The following is a 20,063-nucleotide window of genomic DNA, read 5'->3' as shown; positions in this document are numbered from 1 at the left end:
GTGACTATACCTTGCATAATCCTTTTAGCATACTCTAGAAACTCTTTTGTAACTCATTCTTCCAGCCCATTCCTGTAAATATCAAGTATACAACGGTGCTACTGTGGACACGCTGGTCATACATGTAATTCCCACTGAACGCAGACAACCGCCATCTTGGATTTTGACGGCCCATTGACTGTGAACTTTATAGTGACAGCGAGGTGCCACTTCAGCATTTTGCCCCCACAAAGTGACTCTTTTACAGCCATGTTGAAGCACCGTAACTCCCCAGCTGATCCCGCGCGCTCCTTCTTATAAAACCAATATTCCATGTGCGCATTGATCTTCTTTAATGTTTCGGCAGCCGCTCGGAAAATTTGTCGGATGTGCTTTATTTATAACCTCATGACAATAGCTGCCTTTACGATATAAAAAAGTGAACTTGTACGGGGCCTTGAGACTGGAGAGTAAAGAATCTATAATGTGATTTATGTTGTAGAAGGATCTGCCTCACCGCGATAGGAAGTAAAAGTGTGCGCTGTGAAGGAGTCATGTGATTTATGAGTTTGCAGGGATCATAAAGGCGAAAGATCCAGCCCGTTAGTGAACTCGGAAGTGCAGCGGTGTCGTAACAAACCAGGTGCGCGAGGCAGGAAAATCACACTTTGAATGGTTTTACTGTTTAATAATGTGACATGGCAACACACAGTAGAGCACAGTATATCCTCATAAAGTGCTGACACTACACAGAGGCTGAGAGTTCACATCCGACAAAACAGAAGAAGTTACGCAGATACATGTTTTCATTTGCAGTTTATATCATCAGGGAGGTATTGAAGGTTATCTGGAAAAATATAAAGTGTTTTTTGATTGTCTTCAGCTGATCCTCGCAGGTGTTTGGCAACGGTGGAGTCCTTGGATTTAAAAGAAATATGGAAGTACAACCCAAGTTTACAACATTTATTTTGCACATTTCTACAAACCAAGAGATTACAAGAGATGATTTGATTGGACGATTGGATATTTTGAGGATTTATAAGGACTATCTATTCAATATGGCGTTGTAATCACTTGGAGGAAACTGCGTAATATTGAGCCTTTATCTGTATCCGTCATTTCAGTTGTGTATTAATAAGTCCAAAATGCAAAAGTATGCGTACAAAATGCCAAAACTAACTTTCCCTCAGCCACATCCTGTATAATAATCCATTGTTTATTCCTAAAAATGCGTGAAACTTCACGGAGCTCTGCCGTCTGCTCGTCTCCATGGCGACAAGGTTATGTGAGCCTTGGACAAACTAGTTTTTGATTAAAGCGCTCATGTTGACCGCACTTTCTTGTTCTATTTTCCATCTGCATTTGCAAATAATGAGAAACAAATGACTTGGCGAAATGGTAAAATAAACAAATCTATTGCAAATCTAAACCTTTTTTTTTCTAAATAAGCAAAACAAGTCAATAAAAATGTGTCCTGGCCTTTGTAGTTCTCGAACTGAAGACTGAAAACGCCAAAGAAATAACGCTGGAACAGATTTAGATTCAAGTCGTTTAATCGGTCCAAATGAAAAATCCACCAAAACAAATATGCACGGTTTAAACTGTTAACTTGGTTTGCAGAAAAATGTAGCCAAATCTTTTTTTCCAAGCCAATGTTGTGTTTCCCTGGCCGTGCTATCTTAATTAAACTAGTTTGAAGGCCTTGGCTTAGACACATGCTGCATGAGGCCAGTGGTGATTGAGTTAACTTGTTCTCTGTAACGAGATGCGGAAGATGAGGAAAATGCCTTTCACCAACAAAATGTCCCTGTTTTTATTTTTAGGCAGAACCTGATAAATGAACGGCACTGTTCTGTTTTCCCTCACAAACATCATATGAAGGCTGCAGTCACATTTTTGATATGTCAAAGGGAAAACTCAATCAATTTCAGCCATTACCATTGCATCAACGGCTTATTCAAATGTGAAATGCGACCGGGATGTTAATATGGTGGGTTAAGTCGGGCTGAATTTCTCATCTCAACTATCACGCAAAACAAAGGTCGCTTTTGAAAACACTTTTAAACTTTTGCATCATACTAATACAGATACTTATATATAGAAAACAGTGTAGTAACCAAAGAATTAGGACCAAATACAGGCTGATAGCGCAGGACTCTTCGGCTTGTAGCTTGTGTGCTAACCGTAGCTCTCCGCACCATTCCTTGTAGCCCCCAATGAGATTTACTTACTTATTTTACTTTTTGTGTGTAAAGTTCTTAATGGCCTCGCCCCGCACTACCTGGCCGAACTGTTGGTGGTCCGAAATCCAAATCGGGGGTGATCGGGCCTCTGGAACAAACTGCCTCCTGATATGTGCACCATTATTGACTTTGGTCTTTTTTAATCCAGGCTTAAAACATATTTATTCAGACTGGCTTTCAACACTTAGTAATGTTGTGACACATTATCATTATTTATATATTTTTTGTATTAATGTAGTTTATTTTATTCTCCTATTTTAATGTTTTAGTGTGATTTTAACTTGTTTTTAATTTGATTTTACTGGAAAGCACTTTGGTCACCTTGAGTGTTGTAAAGCGCTCTATAAATAAACGTTGATTGATTGATTTAGAAACGATACATATGGCACTGAATCATTCAAATTTGATGCGTCACGTTCCTCCTTTATACTTTTGAAGCCTGACTTTATACACTAACATAATGATTCATGTTTTTAACCATCTAACTGACCCATCTAAGGCTAGCTGTTTACATTATTCATTTCCTGTAACCGCTAACCACCATTTTCCATTTTGTAAAAGTAAATCTCCGGAGAAAAAGTTTGGAGACCCCTGACCTGCTGAATATCTGACTGGCAAATCCTCTCTATGTTTTTAAACAGATCAATATCAATCTGGTTCCCATGCCCTCTGCGGCCTCGGTAAAACGTGATCGCCCAATCAGATCTGTGTTGTTTTTTTCAGTGACACGTGTGAAACAAAGGAGCTCATTGGTCGCGTACGATTTACAATTAAAATGACATTTATCTCACGTTGGATTAATAGTGTTTCGCTTGTTGGTTCTGCAGAAATCCATCATGTTTTTTGCCCCTTGTCCTATTTTTTTTTCCTTTATTATTTCTAACACGAACAAGCCATGAGCGTCCCTGATTGGCTGTTCCACCTGTCAATCACGCCCATTTGAAAACAGAGAAGATTCACCGGCGACCAGACTCACATCTTCGTAAAGTATCGAAGAAGTTTGCGTTCTGTATCCCAGGGACACTGAATGTAAATCAAAACTAAACTAAAGAGTAAAGTTAAAGTTCATCATCATTTTAAAGTTTTATAAATTTCATATCATTGCAATAATTCCATTTTAATTAAGCCTGTGTATCAACTCAGAGATATCACAGTCTGAAAACCAATTAAATGAAAAGTCAAACAGTGTCAGATGCAAACTGCATGTGCTCCATAGATTAACTGTGAATTATTTTACACAGAAATGATTCACCACTTTGAAAACATCACTTGTAAAACTCACATAGAATACAACAATAATAATAATGAAATAAGAAACACTTTGGGCATCTTTGTGCATAGACTGTATATATAAATGGACATAGCTAACCCGCTAGCTGCCACGTTCCAAACAGGAAGTGAGCGCAGGAAGTGGGTGCACGTCCAGCTCCATCGACTCTGGCTTCAATTCACTTTCTATTGAAAATCTGTGGCTCCTCTCTCTGTAACTGCTGCTGTCAGACTCGTCATTTTGGTCTTAAAATGTTCGTATTAACCCGTTCTACACTCCTGCGGTCGATCCTGATTGGCTTTTTTCTAATATTCCTAATTCTTAATAAGAAACTCGGCTCTCAAGACCGCTAACCTCGACAGGCTTCGTTCAACTGGAGCCGAACGCCGTGGGTGATGTCACACTCGCTTAGTCCACTTCTTTATACAGTCTACGAGTTGGACGATCTTCTATCCGCACAGCGAGGGGAAAGCACAGAAGGTACATTGTAGTGACGATAAAGACAACACAGAGTACACAGTGTAGCACAATACACCGCATGTGCTCCAGTGAGGCAGTGAAACCCTTTTAATAAACACTTTAACAGCTCGTAATGCAAATATATCCTTATCTTAAAGCAATTTGTTAGGTAAAAGTAAGAAAACAACTCAATATCTAAACACACGTGGTTTTAAATCGTCCAAAGTTAATTCATATTTTGCAGGTTTCAGAAAAAAAATACAACTAGGGAAACATTTACAAATCTACTCTATGTCGCAGAAATAGTAGATGATAACTTTAAAACACGCAATAACTTTTAAGGTGGGGGCGCGAGGTCCTGGCACCTGCTTTTCTGCATGTTTTTTACCTGGAAAGTTCCGCTGTATGGCTTTAAATGTATCTACCTTGCATTTATTCAGTTGTTTTTGGTCTTAAAAGCCTCAGAGACAGAAAGAAAAAAACCTTCTTAGTGCGAGTAGGTCCATCTCTCGCAGATCAGACCTGTTTGTAGGGCGTTTGTTCACTGATCTGAAGGTTGGCAGTGCGATTTTAGCTCCCACAGGTGAATGTTATTGTTGTGTCCTTGAGCAAGACACTTAACCCACTTCACCCCCAGTGTCTGCGTGTGAATGGGCGAGTGGTTCCTTCATGTAAAACGCTTTGAACGCCTTGAATATGGAACAGCGCTTGCTAAAAACGTGACCATTTACCATTTGCCGTATGAATTTAATGCCATACTGTGGAATTTTCAGGCAAAGTAATACCCACGGAGACAACCAGGTAGCAAATAACAAAGCGCTTGTAAAAGTATGACCAAAATCCATTTATCTTTAGAGACGCTTCCACCTCATGTGACCCGAGAGGTGATGTTAACGTCGTCTCCTGAGGTCAGACTTGCACTTGTGTGTCTGAGGTTTAATAGCCTCTTGTCTCAGTGGCAACAAAGCAATGGAAAAGTGTCTTAAAGAACACGGTGGCCTGGATCTCTAGGCCGTGTGATTCACCAACCACCAGGGACAAACACTTTACTCCAAAGTCTTTTTTTACAATGATCAAATTCACCCTCAGAGGACAATGCATCAGAGCGGACACTTCTCATGATGATTTAAAGCCGAAATGAGTCAAAACTCTGAATTCCTCCTACTTCTGGAGTAACAAATCATTCCGCATTGTGTATTTAAGTCTTTACAGGTTTGAAAAAAAATGTCATGCCTTTTGTTCAAGATTCATTGTCCGTGGAAAATGCAAAAAAACCCTGTGTATCAAGCAACAAATACATCAGTCTCAAACAATAACATTTACGATGGCTACAGTCGACTTAATAAAGATGGTTCTGTCAGGAAGGACATCTGCTATAAAAACAAAATAGGGTTACAGTGTTCTGTGTAGTAATTACTGCATATTCTGAGGCACATTTTTAGAGTTAGAGACACTTTAGTAGTAGGTAGTAGGGAAAGGAAAATCATTTGATGTATAAAAGCTGATTTAAATATATATTTTGCACCAACCAGGGCGTGAAAACAAAACTACTTCATACAAAATGATATTGATTCCGTGTAGTATTTGGATACGACAGCTTTAGTGAATAGAAGAGTATAAATACATGTCTTAAAAGTCTAACCCTTTGTGGCATTTTTGGTTTCCACATCAAATGCTGGTCACTGTCGGAGCACTACAGGCGCAGCACAAGTGCAGACAGTGACTCTACAGCAGACAAAGCCAGTGATTCACTATCTACTCCTGTTTGGCCCACTTACTTGAAACTCACTGACCCAGATGTCATGAGACTTACGTTAACTACAAATCGACCGCTCAAATCAGTGGAGAGATTTCAACCTGGGTTTTAAACGCTTCAACAAACTAAATATTATCTGACAGACATTTTTGTTCAAGCCACCTCAATAAGGCAAAGCAAGATCTTATTGAGTATGGTTTTAAACTTTATCTATGCCGATGGGGGACAAGCAGGAGATGCCACCAGGGCAAGTTACAGATCAGGTTACAGGTTTTACTGCGAGTGGGCGACCGTACTGTGGAATATTCCAGGCAAAGCTAAAATATCAGTGAGCACAAGCAGAAAAGATACAAAAATGCACCTTTAAAATGCTCCTTTTTTTACAGAGATCACTGCAAATAGACACTGACCAGCATGTTTTTATTTTCTTGCCAATAAGGGTCGCAAAAGTTCCTTGAATCTTCATAAACATTTCACGATAAAAAGTTAAAATTCCCTCAGTTTTTCCAGATCAAACATACACGGCATGTCCAGTGTACACGGACATGTACGCCGAGGCTTCCGGTATAGTTTGATTGAGCAGTTGTTGAACATTTTGTCTTTTTTGTCAAAGTTGTCAAGGGTCATATCACCGTGCAGCGATAGTTGGGGTCATTGGTCGTACTCGAGCCGTCCATTTTGACCACTGTGACTTTGGACGACTGCTGGGAGCTGTGCAGGGCGTTCCTCTTGCAGAGTCGCTCCCGGTAATTTTGGGCAAAAATCAACAACATGAGCGGATTAATACAACTGTGTGAATAACTCAGACAAATACTTATGTTATAGGCATAAATGAACGACACAGTTGGGGTGTTGTTGCTCAAATTGATCACTTGAATCACGTGATAAGGCGACCAGCAAATAAGAAACAAGGCGATGACCATGAGGACCATTTTGGTGGCTCTTTTGGCCCAAACCGACTTCTTGCGTTTGACTCGCCGCACGGAGCTGAAGACGTGGTACAAGGTGAGCGAGTAGAATGTGCTGATGATGATGAGGGGGATGATGAAGCCCAGGATGGACTGGTAAAGCGTGTACCAGTACATATCCTCGGGCCCGTCCAGGTACATCATGCACACCTCCATGGTTTGGCGTTTCTCCACTTTGGCGTAGAGCATGACGGGGACGGTGAGGAGGAAACTGCCCACCCACACCAGCAGGTTTATGATGATGGTCCACTGGATGGTCCTGCGCTCTGACGTGGGGTGGACGATCGCTATGTACCTGCAGGATACATGAGGAAGGTCAGGTCAGTTTCAGTAGGAGGGGGTTTGTCCTTGGACACATGCAGTACCACACAAAGCTACGCTACACACACAACTTTCTGATTTTCGAATGTGAGGGATGTCATACTCCCAGATCAGGACAAGAGCCTGATTTCTATTTTGGTTGAATTGTTCTTTCCATTGAAATATCCCAAAGACAAATGCACAAATGTTGAACCTGATCATTTCTATTATCATTTGTGGAACATAATGAAGTAAAAGTAGTAAAGTACATTACTATAAAAGTGCTTAACCCTTTAAGGACTGAGCACATTATAGAGATTTTTTTATTTTTTAGCCATACAAATCATGTTAAAGGAGGTATCAGCATGTACTTTTGTCTTTTTTCACACAACTACCTCTATTTTACATATCCATCTGTATTTTTCCTTTGACGCATTGAATAACTGGCTGAGAAAATCCCGGCGGCACCTGCGTTCTGATTGGTCGTCTTCGAGGGACATTGTAAGCACATTACCGTAATGACAGTAACATATTTAAAGAGCCTCATGTCTCTGCTTTGAGACGCCGTTTGAATTTACATGAAGCACAATTGGTTGGGGAGTTACGGTAAAGGAAAGTCCACAACCGCGAGTCTATCGGCGGCGATAGCGTCCGACGCTTTAGAGTTAAGACAGTTTGACAGTGGATATGTTTTACTTTTACTAGAGCAGCACTCCTCTACATTTTTTAACTGGACTGAAAAGTATTTTTTGGATAAAGTATTTCTTATTATTGTTTGAGACCTGCTGAAAAGTCAGATTTTTTTTTACGCATTTGTAGTTTGAGCAAAAAAAAATAAATACAAAATTCAAATGTTTCTGTTGTTCTTTATTAGACCTCAAAATTGAGCCAAATACTTTACTTTTTCTCATTAAGTACATTTTTAACCGTACATTTTTACTCTAGTATTTTTTTTTTCTTGCTGATATCTGATTTTTACGGCTAATTCTTCAACTTTTTCTGGAGATTAAACCCCGGGACCCCAGAATACAAATCTATATATGAACAATATTCATTTTAGCTGCGTTTTTGTCTTAAATGGCCTGAAGAATCTTGTGACATCGTCTGAAACCTGAACACTACCTGAACACCTTTTGTCCGTGATTAAAGTTGTGAATTTGAAGGTTCTTAAAAGTCAGAAATAATAGTCAGATGATGTTTTCCCTTAATCTGCCTTTGACTTCTTCAAACACCTTTCACACAAAAACATACTTTGTACAATCTTCATTTTCAGTGTTACAAAGGTAGAAAAGACGTCTTTGAACAGGTTTACAAAGAGCTGAAAGAAAGAGATTTATGGCTTAAGTAGCTGTCTGGTTAAATAGAAAGTTTTATATAGATCCTTCATTACATCAGCATTCAACTGTTGACAGCAGAGAGCCTTAGAGATCAGCGAGAGGTTAGATTCATTTCACTAAAACATCGTTAACATAATGAACAGTTATATTCATTTACATTTTCATTTATCTTTGTTTATACAGCGAGTCCAATGAGAATACCAAACTCTCTTTATCACTGCGCTCTGTTAAAATACCGAACAAAACAACCAAAACACAAACTGCATAGGTCCGTTTAAAACATTAAAGAGATGTGAGATTATAAATGTTCATCACCAGATTATTAAACTGTATTAGCGGTACCAACGTTTTCCAGTTTTGTACATCCTTGAAATGTGTTACTCTCTGAGAAGCAAAATAACCAAAGACTTTTTTCCAATTAAAGTTCTAGTGCAGCCAGTTTTTAACATAGATAATCATGAAATCTTGTATTAAAAGTTCCCGTAACAATGTTCAAAAACAAGTGAGACGTTCTTTCCAAGGCGATCTTTCCAGTAGTCCCTTAGTTTAAACCGTGTTGTTTTCTTCTAGCAGATCGTGATGGCCAACCTACTTTTTCATAGAGTGTAGAGTGATGGGTTTTTATTCATCCCCTGAAATGAAAAGGCTGAGTGAAAGTGTGTATCTAAAGGTTTCAAAGGGAAAACGATGAATATTATAGCCAAAGGAACATTTCCATGGAAACAAGCAGGAGGAGGCCCTAGTCCAGGCAAAACAAGAAAAACAGCATTTTTTGATTTTAGTCTGTTTTTTGTGGAAAAAGTTGAATACATTTAAGGTTTTACTAAAAAAATCTTGCCTATTTTCTTTATAAAGTTTATCATTTTACTTTGAGATTGGACGAAGGCAGCAGACGACAAATGACAAAGCGACAATAATGTTAACAAGGTCAAGTATAATTAGACTAATACAAATGAAAGAATGTCAGAAAAATGTCCCTAGATTTTGGATAGAAATAAAGTGTTATATGCACTTTAAAGGTTCTATATTACACAAAATTGACTCTTGTGAGCTTTATTATATGTTATAATGTTGTTACCTCATCAAAAACAAACCTGGAGTTGAGTTTTGTTTCATTCACACGTTTGAGTAACGCTTTATTATTAGTCTGTACATCTCCAAAGCTCAAAATGCTCTGTTCCACCTTGTGATGTCATGAAGTGAGATGTTAGTTTCCAAGTTACTTTTAACCTTTAGTTCAGTAGAGATGGCTTATTCCAGGTCTGAAATCATCCAAATGATTCTAGTGAAGGTGTGTGGAGTTATAAACACAGTGGAGCACTTCCTGTATTACATGACATCACAAGGTGGAACAAAGTGGTTTCTGTTTGAGAGAAGAGCTCAATATGCAGGATTTGTGCGTTAGACATGTGTGAATGAAACTGAACACAACTCCAGGTCTGTTTTTGATGAGGAAACATAACATAGATCATAAAATAACGTAATATGGGACCTTTAAAAGTATTCTAGGGAACAATAATGATGTGTTTCACTGCTTCATTAAAAATCCACAGTGAACGTTAGCTCACTGCTGCACAGACAGGAAATATGGTTCATTTATGCATTTTAATCTAGTCCAAGTTGAGTCACTGAGTCCCAGATTTGCGCTCTGTCACAAGCTTCAGAAATCCACCCAATAATTCCTCTCCATCTGCACTTTACAGACTGCTGTCGGGTGAATCACAACGAACGAACAAAGTGCTCCAAAATCACAGATCTTACTGGCCTGTCTGTAGCCCGATGAGGCAAGGCAGTGTGGAAAATTAGAGTCATTTGCTTTTGTGACTTTAAAATGACTCTCTTTGATTCTCTTTTGTGTGTGTTTAATATATCAGCGGCGTGCTGCAGGGACTCAGCCGGTCGTCCGAGCTTTTGCAGAAATGAATGGCCACTTTGTCCTTAAGTACAACTGAAGTGGAGGGAATGGCACTTTTTTTTCAGACTGTGTTGGGAAGTGTGCAGGACGGTGCTCTGGGAAGTGCTAAGGACACACTGGACTAGAGTAAAGTTATTTGTTGTTTTATTTATTTTTGATTATTCTTTATTTAAGCAGAACAACTTGATTTGAAATGATTACTAGACATGTAATTGTTGTGTTATTTTTAGAATAATTACTATACATTTATATTGGAGAAACAAAACAGCCGCAGAGAATGTACGAACAGCATCACAAGAGGAGCTCAGGACACCAATCTGCTGTGCATATCCATCTGAAACACACTAACCACTCCTTTGAAGATACTGAGATATTAGCCAAAGAAAATAAATTATTTGAGTGGGAAGTTAAAGAGGCGTTTTTTGTTAGAAGTGACATTTCATCTTTGAGCAGGAATTGAGGCCTTAGAAATCCACAGACCTAAATTAAAACAAAGAAAACAATAGTGCTAGATGTGAGAGCATCCATTAGGAGCCTGAACGATTATGCAAACTATGACTCAGACACAGATCACACTTAGTTTAGCTCAATACACCCAGATAACAAACACAAACTGTAAACAAACTGAAATATTAGCTTCAGTGTAGTTAGCTTGAATTAAATTTTTACTTTTGCTACAATAAAATATATTAAAATACATTGAAAATACTGATTATCAAGTTCATTAAAAATAAATGTCTGAAGTTTATTAGTGATTACAGTTACAGTAGTTGCAAACTGTAATGCACGCAGATCTTTTATTTATCAATTTTTCTTTTTTTTTTGTTTAGTTTGGTTTGTTTATTTGATAGGGACAGGCACAACAAACATTTTAACACAGTAATCTGATACAGGAACCACAGTGTGTACAGTCAAGGTTAATTTGCAACACTGCCCTGTAGGAGGGTTTTTAACAGGGCAGATTTCACAAAACACAATATTAAATTAGTTTAACAACACACTGCTGCTGTTGGATAAGTCAGGACTCACTCTGCTTTTTTATAGTTTCCACCAACAAATACAAGTATCTACAGATGACTTTGTTACTCTATATGTACTCATACTGTAACACTCTGTTGTGCATTACTGTAATTACCACTATTGTCTCTTCCGTTGCTATATTCCTCCTGTCCGGATATTTCAGTTCCAAAACCAGTTTCGATGTTATAGCTGCTGATGCTCAATATAAACCAATACCAGTGCACAAACAGAAAACAGCATTTATTTCCTTCAAACTAAAATAAAATCAAATAAAACACAACTGATCCAAATCTGTTATGTGGCTGTCGTTTATCTCTCATGTAACCACAGAACAATTGTGCATAAATAAAAGTTTAAGCATTATGAGAATTTCTAGGCCAAGTACTCAGGGGCGGTGCCAAACATTTTTGGTTGGAGGAGCTTTGGGGGTGCGACCTTATTCAATGAGAACTTAACATGTACATTTAAATCATTTGGACGCGAGCCACCACCTCCACCATGTTTGAGCCGCTGTTTTAAACAAGTTTCAATGTATTTAGCTCCTGTAGTGTTTTATAAAACCTAAAACGGAACTCTTTTTTTTTCCTAAGAAGTCTCATTTTGTACAGTTTGTGGTCACCTTTTGAACATTTTAGTTGAGATGAAAATGGGGAAAAAATCTCTGGGAAGCTATGAGGGTGTATTGGAAGCCCTGGAAGAGCTGTCCCTGTAAATAATACGACCTGTAAATAGTCTAATTGTGTCAATGTACATTACCTGGCCAAAAAAAAGGTCACACTCTAATATTTGGTTGTTCCGCCTTTAGTTTTGATTACGGCACGTGATTTCGCTTTTGCAAAATGTCACAAGATTTATTTCCATCCAGTGTTGCATTCATGTTTATCCAAGATGTTGCATTGATGATGGTGGAGTCTGACGCTGCACAAAGCTTCTCCAGCACATCCCAAAGATTCTCAATGGGGTTAAGGTCTGGACTCTGTGGTGGACAATCCATGTGTGAAAATGATGTCTCATGCTCCTGACCCACTCTTTCACGATTTGAGCCCAATGAATCTTGGCATTGTCATCATGGAATACACCCGTGCCATCAGGGAAAAAAAAAATCCATTGATGGAATAACCTGGTCATAGTATATTCAAGTTTGAGCACAGACTGTTGCTGAACCTAGACTAGACCCACTGCAGCAACCCCAGATCATTTGCTTAGTTAAATCCAGGTGGCGAGTTTATTTTTTTATTTTTGTTGGCCAGGCAGTGTATATGTCCAGCCAGGATATCGACTGAACCAACATCTGATGCGGCAAAATGTTCAGTATTGGCGCCATTATTACAACAATACAACAAAAATGTGGTTAAATTAACTGTCAAATGTGCAGTAAGTTGTGAAATGTTTTATTAAAGTACTTATATTAATCAATCCTGACCTACTGTATATAAATGACTTAAATATGGTTCACTGGTCTCACTCCACTTAGAGTAAAAGTCAATGTGGCTCTAAAAGCACTAATGTTTTAATCTATTCCTGAGTACTATTTGGTCGGCCATGACTCAAAACTTTTGCATATGCATTCACCAACATTAGCTGGACAAATGAGTGCACTATTAGTCTGCAGGGGCATCAGTAAACACAAATCAATATGTGGGTGTCGGCCAAAGTCATAAATGCGAAAAAAAAAAATCTATCTGGAAGACGAACTGTAGAAAAGTTTTCCTGTTGAAACTTGTCTTTATTGAGCTGGCTGTGCTTTTTCTAAAAAATAAAGAAATATCTTGGCAGACCATCTTGTCATAGTCCAATCCTCCTGATATTGAATTCATAAATAACTCAAAAGTGCAAATGAAAGGTGCAACAAAGTGTCACGTCGATATTAAAACTTACACACTGACTGCGCACAGCCTCCCTGCAGTACAGTGGAATTTATGTTTCTGACTGAAAAGCAGAAAACTGGCATGAAATGAGATGATACAGACTGGAAAAGGCAGAAGAAGAGTCCAACTTTTACATCTTATATTAAAAAAAAAAGATTATTGTCACTAAGAGATATAAGATATAAGAGATATAAGGAAGTAATTTGACCAGAAGTGAAGAAGCGACTTGGACGAGCAACGAAACATTTTCGCTCAAATAACTTTTTTTCCAGTTGACATAATTATTGTTTTCTTTTACTATAGACACTATGGAATTGTTTTTGAGACTGTTGTCAAGTTCTTTGGTAAAGGTTCATTCTGTCTTCAGTTTTAAACATAGAGTTAGTGATTCTTTTTGTCAGACAGGAGCGTCAGAAATGTCGTGAGATGGTGGTGTGGGGACTTGTCTTGTACGCTGCTCTACATGGTACAAACAGTAGGGGGCGTAAGCTTCTCCTACTGTCCGGCAAAAAACAATTAAAGCAGCCAACAAGATGCGCCATTACACCATCACTACACCGTCACTGCACTATCACTACACCATCATAACTACAGTACACCATCACTACACTACACCATTGCTACATCATCACTACACCGTCACTGTGCCATCATTACACCATCACTACACCATCGCTCCACTGTCACTACACCATCAAGGCAAGGCAAGTTTATTTATATAGCACAATTCGTACACAAGGTAATTCAAAGTGCTTTACAGAATAAGGAAGACATTAAAATCACACAAATCAAAACATAAATAATCACAAATAATCATCATAAAATTACCTGTAAAAGAGAAGAGTGCAGAATAAAAACCTTTCATCATTACATCATCACTACAGTACACCATCACTACGCTACACTGTCACTACACCATACTATCACTACATTATACCATCAATACACCATCACTACACTGCACAATCACTACACTATCACTACACCGTCACTACACCATCACTCCACTGTCACTATACCATCACTACACCATACTATCACTACACTATGCCATCAATACACCATCACTCCACTACCCTGTCACTACAACGTCAATACACCATCACTACACTGCACCATCACTACACTGTCACTGCACCATCACTCCACTACCCTGTCACTACAACGTCACTACACTGCACCATCACTACACCATCACTGCATCATCACTACACCATCACTCCATTGCCCATTCCACTCACTACACCATCGCTACACCATTGCTACACTACACCATCACTACATCACTACACCATCACTTCACTACACTCTCACTACACCATCCCTGCAACGTCACTACACCATCACCACCATCATCACTACATTACACCGTCACTGCACCATCACACCACCGTCACTACACTACACCATCACTACAAGATTACTATTTTACACCATAACTACACAATCACTCCACCATCACTACATGATGACATGACAGAAACATAGAAGAAGCCTATACATGTAAAGCAGTTAAATATATAGAATTATATATATAAAGCTGGTAAACAAATGCTCATGTCTGCCAAAAAGAATCACTTATTTATTGTCATGTTCTTTTTTACTGAAACATTTATTCCTTCAACAAAACTGCCAAACAAGACAGCTCTATTATAGCTTTTACCACACCGCATTTGTATGCAAATATTCAAGACTTCAACCTCACTTTCCTGTATTTGCAAAGTGAGTAATATTTGCAAAGAAAAAAGACTTACTAGCCACTTGATGGACAAAAAGGCTGACTCTAAAGTTAAATTATCTACCAATCGAATCAGATATAGATTTTTACATAGCGATTTTTCATTTTCAAGGCACTCAAAGACCTTTACATCAAGCAGCCACTCATCCATTATCACACACATTCATATAGTTAGTCTAGTCTCACTGCAAAAAACAAACAAAAAATGGCACCGGCTTTTCATCAAATCACTGTTTTGAAGATATAAGATCCAATAAGACAGAGGCGTTCTTGTCTTCTTCTTTTGCTGTAGTTGCCACACCTAAAATGGACCTAGATGAACTCCATATCTCTTTGTGCGATCGGACAATAGCGTCCTACTTATCTGATCCTATTTCAGCCATGGGCACGCCGCTCCCATCCATTTCCCTCAAACTCACGTACAAGGTTCTCTCACTTTTTGTTATGGATTTAATATTTGAAACCCACCCGGACCTCGACCATCTGACTATATTTGGAGTCTAAGTTTTATCTTATCTATAGCCTCATTTCCCTTACTATTCTGCAGATTTGATTTAGCCAATTTCGGACATGAACATCTCATATTAAAATTGTAAGCTGGATTTTTATCTCTTAAGCTGCGTTATACTGGGGATACTGCCTGTCGAGAGTCCAAAAACATGTAGACTCTTCAAAATATGGACTTAATTTTGTTGCTATTCATTGGTTTTAGCTTCCTTTTGAGATTTTTCTTTCAAATTCAATATATATTTTTTATTGTTAAACGCTACAGCAACAATTTTTCATATACATATACAGAGGTCCCTCGTTTATCGTGGAGGTTACGTTCTAAAAATAACCCGTAATAGGCAAAATCTGCAAAGTAATCATCTTTACTTTCTACTTTTTAAATTATTCTATATGTTTTTGGCTGTAAAACCCCTCACCACACACTTTATACACTTTTCTCACACAGGCGTTAACATTTTCTCACATTTCTCTCTCGTTTAAACTCTCTCAAAGTTCAAACCTTCGTAGGCGTCTTTGTCGGTGCAGAACGTTTCATCGACATTGTGGGTTTTGTCGAGGAGAAAACAAATTGCAAACATACAGCACTTCAGAGTCACACTGCGATCCAACGTTTATGTAAATTTGGAGACACAGCACGGAGGAGACTGATGGACAATGGTCTACAGTCCTTTAGCCAATCAGGACGCAGAACACAATGCACGCTTATACGATGTAAAAAAGCATGAAAGATTGCACCAAAAGAAATCTGCGAAACAGCAAGACCGTGAAAGGTGAACCGCGATATAGCGAGGGACAACTGTATTGACAATACTACATCTATTTCAACAGCTGCTATGAAAACTATCAACGGTCACATTTATATAGCACTTTTCTCCAATCATCTCAATCGCAAACCACTCAGCCTTTGTTCTTCTTTCTTCGCATTGATCTACATTCATTTGCTGAACAGAGATCTGAACCTTAAACACAGTAGCTTAACAACAATAAAGTAACTACATCTCCATGGAAACAAGCAGGTGACAAACTCTCTACCAGAAAAGTCAAATATTGCACCTTTAAAATGATCTAAACTGGGACTGTCTCTCTATCTCACTATGTCACGGTTCAAGTTTCGCAGTCTCGCTGTTTTGTGGATTTTTTTAGTGGAATTTTACATGCTTTTTTTACATCGTCTGAACGTGCATTGTGTTCTGCGTCCTGATTGGCTGTTGTACTGTAGACCATTGTCCATCAGTCTCCTCCGTGCCGTGTCTCCTGTACAGTACAGAATGTGTTCAGACAAATTTACAGACATGTTTGATCGACACTACAGCGGAGCAACGCCAGGACGAAGAGGCGCGGTCAGAGGAACTGTGAAATACACGTGAGTCACCATTAATTAATTAAAGAAGAGAGAAACGTGAGAAAATGTTAATACCTGTGTGAGAAAAGTGTATAAAGTGTGTGGTGAGGGGTTTTACAGTCAAAAATAAAGCTGACTACTTTGCGGATTTCACCTATTACCGGTTATTTTTAGAACATAACCCCCGCGATAAACCACTACATCTATTTCAAAAGCTGCTGTCAAAACTATTAGAGTCGAAGGTTTCACATTTAGAGTCGAAGGTTTCACATTTATATAGCACTTTTCTCCAATTGTCTCAATCGCAAACCACTCAGCGTTTCTTCTAGAGGACATTGCATTGACTTTCATTTGCTGGACAGAGATCCGAACCCATATCGAACCTTTAAACCATCTTTAAACCAATCTTTTTTAATAATAAAGCAATAACATCTCCGTGGAAACAAGCAGGTGACAAACTCTCCTCTAGAAAAGTCACATATTGCACCTTTTAAGTGACCTAAACTGGGACTGTCTATCTAAAACTACAATCATTGTCCCATTTGTATATAGCACCATTCACACAGGCATTCATACATCAGTGTACGCAGACACTGAGGACGAGGTGGGTTAAGTGTCTTGCCCAAGGACACAACAACAGCATTCATCTGTGGGAGCTTGAAGTGCATCGCCAGCCAGTGAAAAACACCATTCAACCGATGATGTTTACGTCCAGAGCGGGATTCGAAACACCAACGTCTACTAAATGAGCCACTGTCGCCCTCGTCGTCATGGTTACTACTACTGTCCGAGCGTATACGTCCAAAACTTCAAACAGTGCTTATGTAAAATACTGTGGAGTCCATGTAAATAAATGTATTCTCTACATTTGATCCTTGAACACGCAAACAAAACCAATTTAAAACTGAATTGTCTTGGTCCAGGGTTATCCCGTCAGCGTCCATCTTGATCAGCCGTACCCAGAGGACCTCACAGGCCTACAAAAATCCATTTCCAGCATTTGATCTTAAATCTACGCCGTGAATCTTGTTTACTTTTATTGAAGCTTCTTATAACTGATTTAAATGGCGAGGCGGGGGACAGATCCTTGAACTAGAGGCAGTAACCTGAATGGAAAAAGCAACAGAGGCGCAGAGGAGTATTTAAGCTGAAATCTCTGACATAATGGCACTTTACTCCCTGGAGACGTAAGCGCCAATGATTTTATGAGCTCCACTGTGTAATGTCACCAGCCTTTTCTTTCGATAATGTACACAACGTGAACGCGGAGCCAGACGGGAGCGTGTCAAAGGGTTTAGATTAGAATAACCTAAAGATTTGACCTATCCACTACTGCGATATACATCTTAAGACAGTTAGCTCGCTGTGTGCGTCTGTAATCCGCTTGACTTCCAGGATGACTCTAATGGGCACATGTGATGTTGTGTACGTCGCATGTTGATCTCATGTGGACTGAGCATCAAAGAAACTAGCTCAGACGTGTATGTTTGTTTGTCACGGTAACGGAATACTCATGAAATACTAGTACTACAAACGCGGAAAGTGTTACAACTACCACTTAAAACTGCGATTTTAAGTCAATTTTTAGCCCTACGAGTCAGTTTAAGTGAGGAGATAGCAGCTCTGTTGGTGAAGTTTTTGCCCACTGACGCACAAGTTGGAGGTGCGATTCCAGTTTCCACTAATGAGTGCTGTTGTTGTGTCCTTGGGCAACACATTTCATCCACCTCGCCCCCAGTAAAGTGCTTTGAGTGCCTTGAAAACCATTTAAAGTTTTAGTCAAGTAAACATAACGCAACATGTAGAAGTACAGCTTAAACAAATGTAGCTACTCAAATATTAATACCTCAATTATGTGAAGCACAATTAGAAAACAGCAAAATTAATAAATGCATGAGAAATATTGAAATGTAGGGACTTAATCACTGCTCGAAATGCAACAGTGTTCTCCACCTGATGAGCTAAACCATCTCGCCACGACCACCCACCCATGCAGACCCCGTGTCTGAATGTACACAATACCGGGTTTAGAGTTCATTTCCATTCATTAATTAGTCATGTTTACATATTAACGCGACCTTTTTCACGTGTTAAATCAGCTTCAGATGCTTCAATAATGTAAAATCTGTCTCAAAAGCCTCCAGACTCATGTGCTGCCAAACGACATCCCACACAAACGCAGGATTTAAACGCTCGGTTTTGATAGTAAATAGTTCCTCCTGCAGCTTAAAGTGAACAGAAACACAGTCAATCATTTTATTTGGGCTCTTTGAAAGGAAATACTTCAAAAATAGCTTATCTCTTCAAAGCAAAGTCCTTCATTCTCTCCACAGTTGGAGAACACTTGCCTGTATCAGCCTGTAAAGAAAAATATCTCAAAACTTCCATTGTGTCAAATTAGTTTGTTAGTTTCCTACAGTATTTATCCAGTTTGGAGTCTTGAAATTGGGTCTGATGTGAACTTTGGTGCATGTTTATCAATCCTGATCCTCTATAAGTGAGGTTTGTCATTTAAAAACAGTGAAATAGTCCCTTTTGAGTGTGTTCTTACCTGTCAATACACAGCACAGTGACAATACCCACGGTGGTGAACTGGTTGCTCACATCCACCACCACCACAGCTTTGCACATGAAGTTTCCAAAGACCCACTGCCTGTCCCGGACCAGCTGGTGGATGTTAAAAGGCATGACCAGGAGGAACAGCATGTCTGCGATGGCCAGATTTAACACGTAAATGTCCGAAACCATCTTCTTTTTGCACGCGGCCACTGCGTAAATGACGAGTCCGTTGGCGATGACTCCCACAGAGCACAGGATCCCATAGATGGATGGAAAGATGTGCATGAACGTGGTGATGTCGATGTAGCTGTACGGGGACGGGATGGGACACGGTGAGTCGGTTAAGTTCTCAGTTTGGTTGTTTTTGCAGAATATCTCCGTGTCATTCATTGTTGCGCTTTGTGCCACGCGCGCTCCAAAGTTGTCCAGGTAAGTCGCGCGCGCTTCTCTAGAGCAAATACCAGCTCTAATCCTGTCCTCTCCGCTCACAGACGTGCAGAAATAATGTCTAAAACAGCCCGGGACAGGTGGAATGGAGCCGTGTCGCTTCTCGTTGCGCGCTCATCTCCAACACAACTTTCTCTGACATTCTCCCTGTGCGCTTTACCAGACGCACAGTGCTGCCCAGGACGCAGAGCCCTCCCTTTAACATCTTTTCATGTGATATCGCAGCAAATAGCGGAAGGCAGAGGGGCCGTGCGTCCACTGCGTAAAGAACTTGGGCGGCTCACTTCAGATGTCAGCCACTTACTCACTCTCTGATGGAGCGGACATAACAGCGTCCAGGACAAAGTGTTCT

General features: G+C 39.4%; 1 protein-coding gene across 1 annotated transcript; it reads right to left on the bottom strand.

Annotated features, from left to right (window-relative positions):
- Nucleotides 1–792: 792 nt before the first annotated feature.
- Nucleotides 793–19,856, bottom strand: LOC117377888 (melanin-concentrating hormone receptor 2). Its single transcript, XM_033974401.2, has 2 exons — nucleotides 19,257–19,856; nucleotides 793–6,970 (listed from the first exon to the last, which is right to left on the bottom strand). Exons 1-2 carry the CDS (start codon nucleotides 19,652–19,654, stop codon nucleotides 6,331–6,333), a joined length of 1,038 nt encoding a protein of 345 aa, XP_033830292.1. The 5' UTR covers nucleotides 19,655–19,856; the 3' UTR covers nucleotides 793–6,330.
- Between the last annotated feature and the right edge of the window lie 207 nt (nucleotides 19,857–20,063).

The sequence above is a fragment of the Periophthalmus magnuspinnatus genome, chromosome 10, assembly GCF_009829125.3.
Source record: "Periophthalmus magnuspinnatus isolate fPerMag1 chromosome 10, fPerMag1.2.pri, whole genome shotgun sequence".
Lineage (NCBI taxonomy): Eukaryota > Metazoa > Chordata > Actinopteri > Gobiiformes > Gobiidae > Periophthalmus > Periophthalmus magnuspinnatus.
The sequence above is the reverse complement of the archived record's forward strand: the minus strand, read 5'-3'. Positions and strand labels throughout refer to the sequence as shown.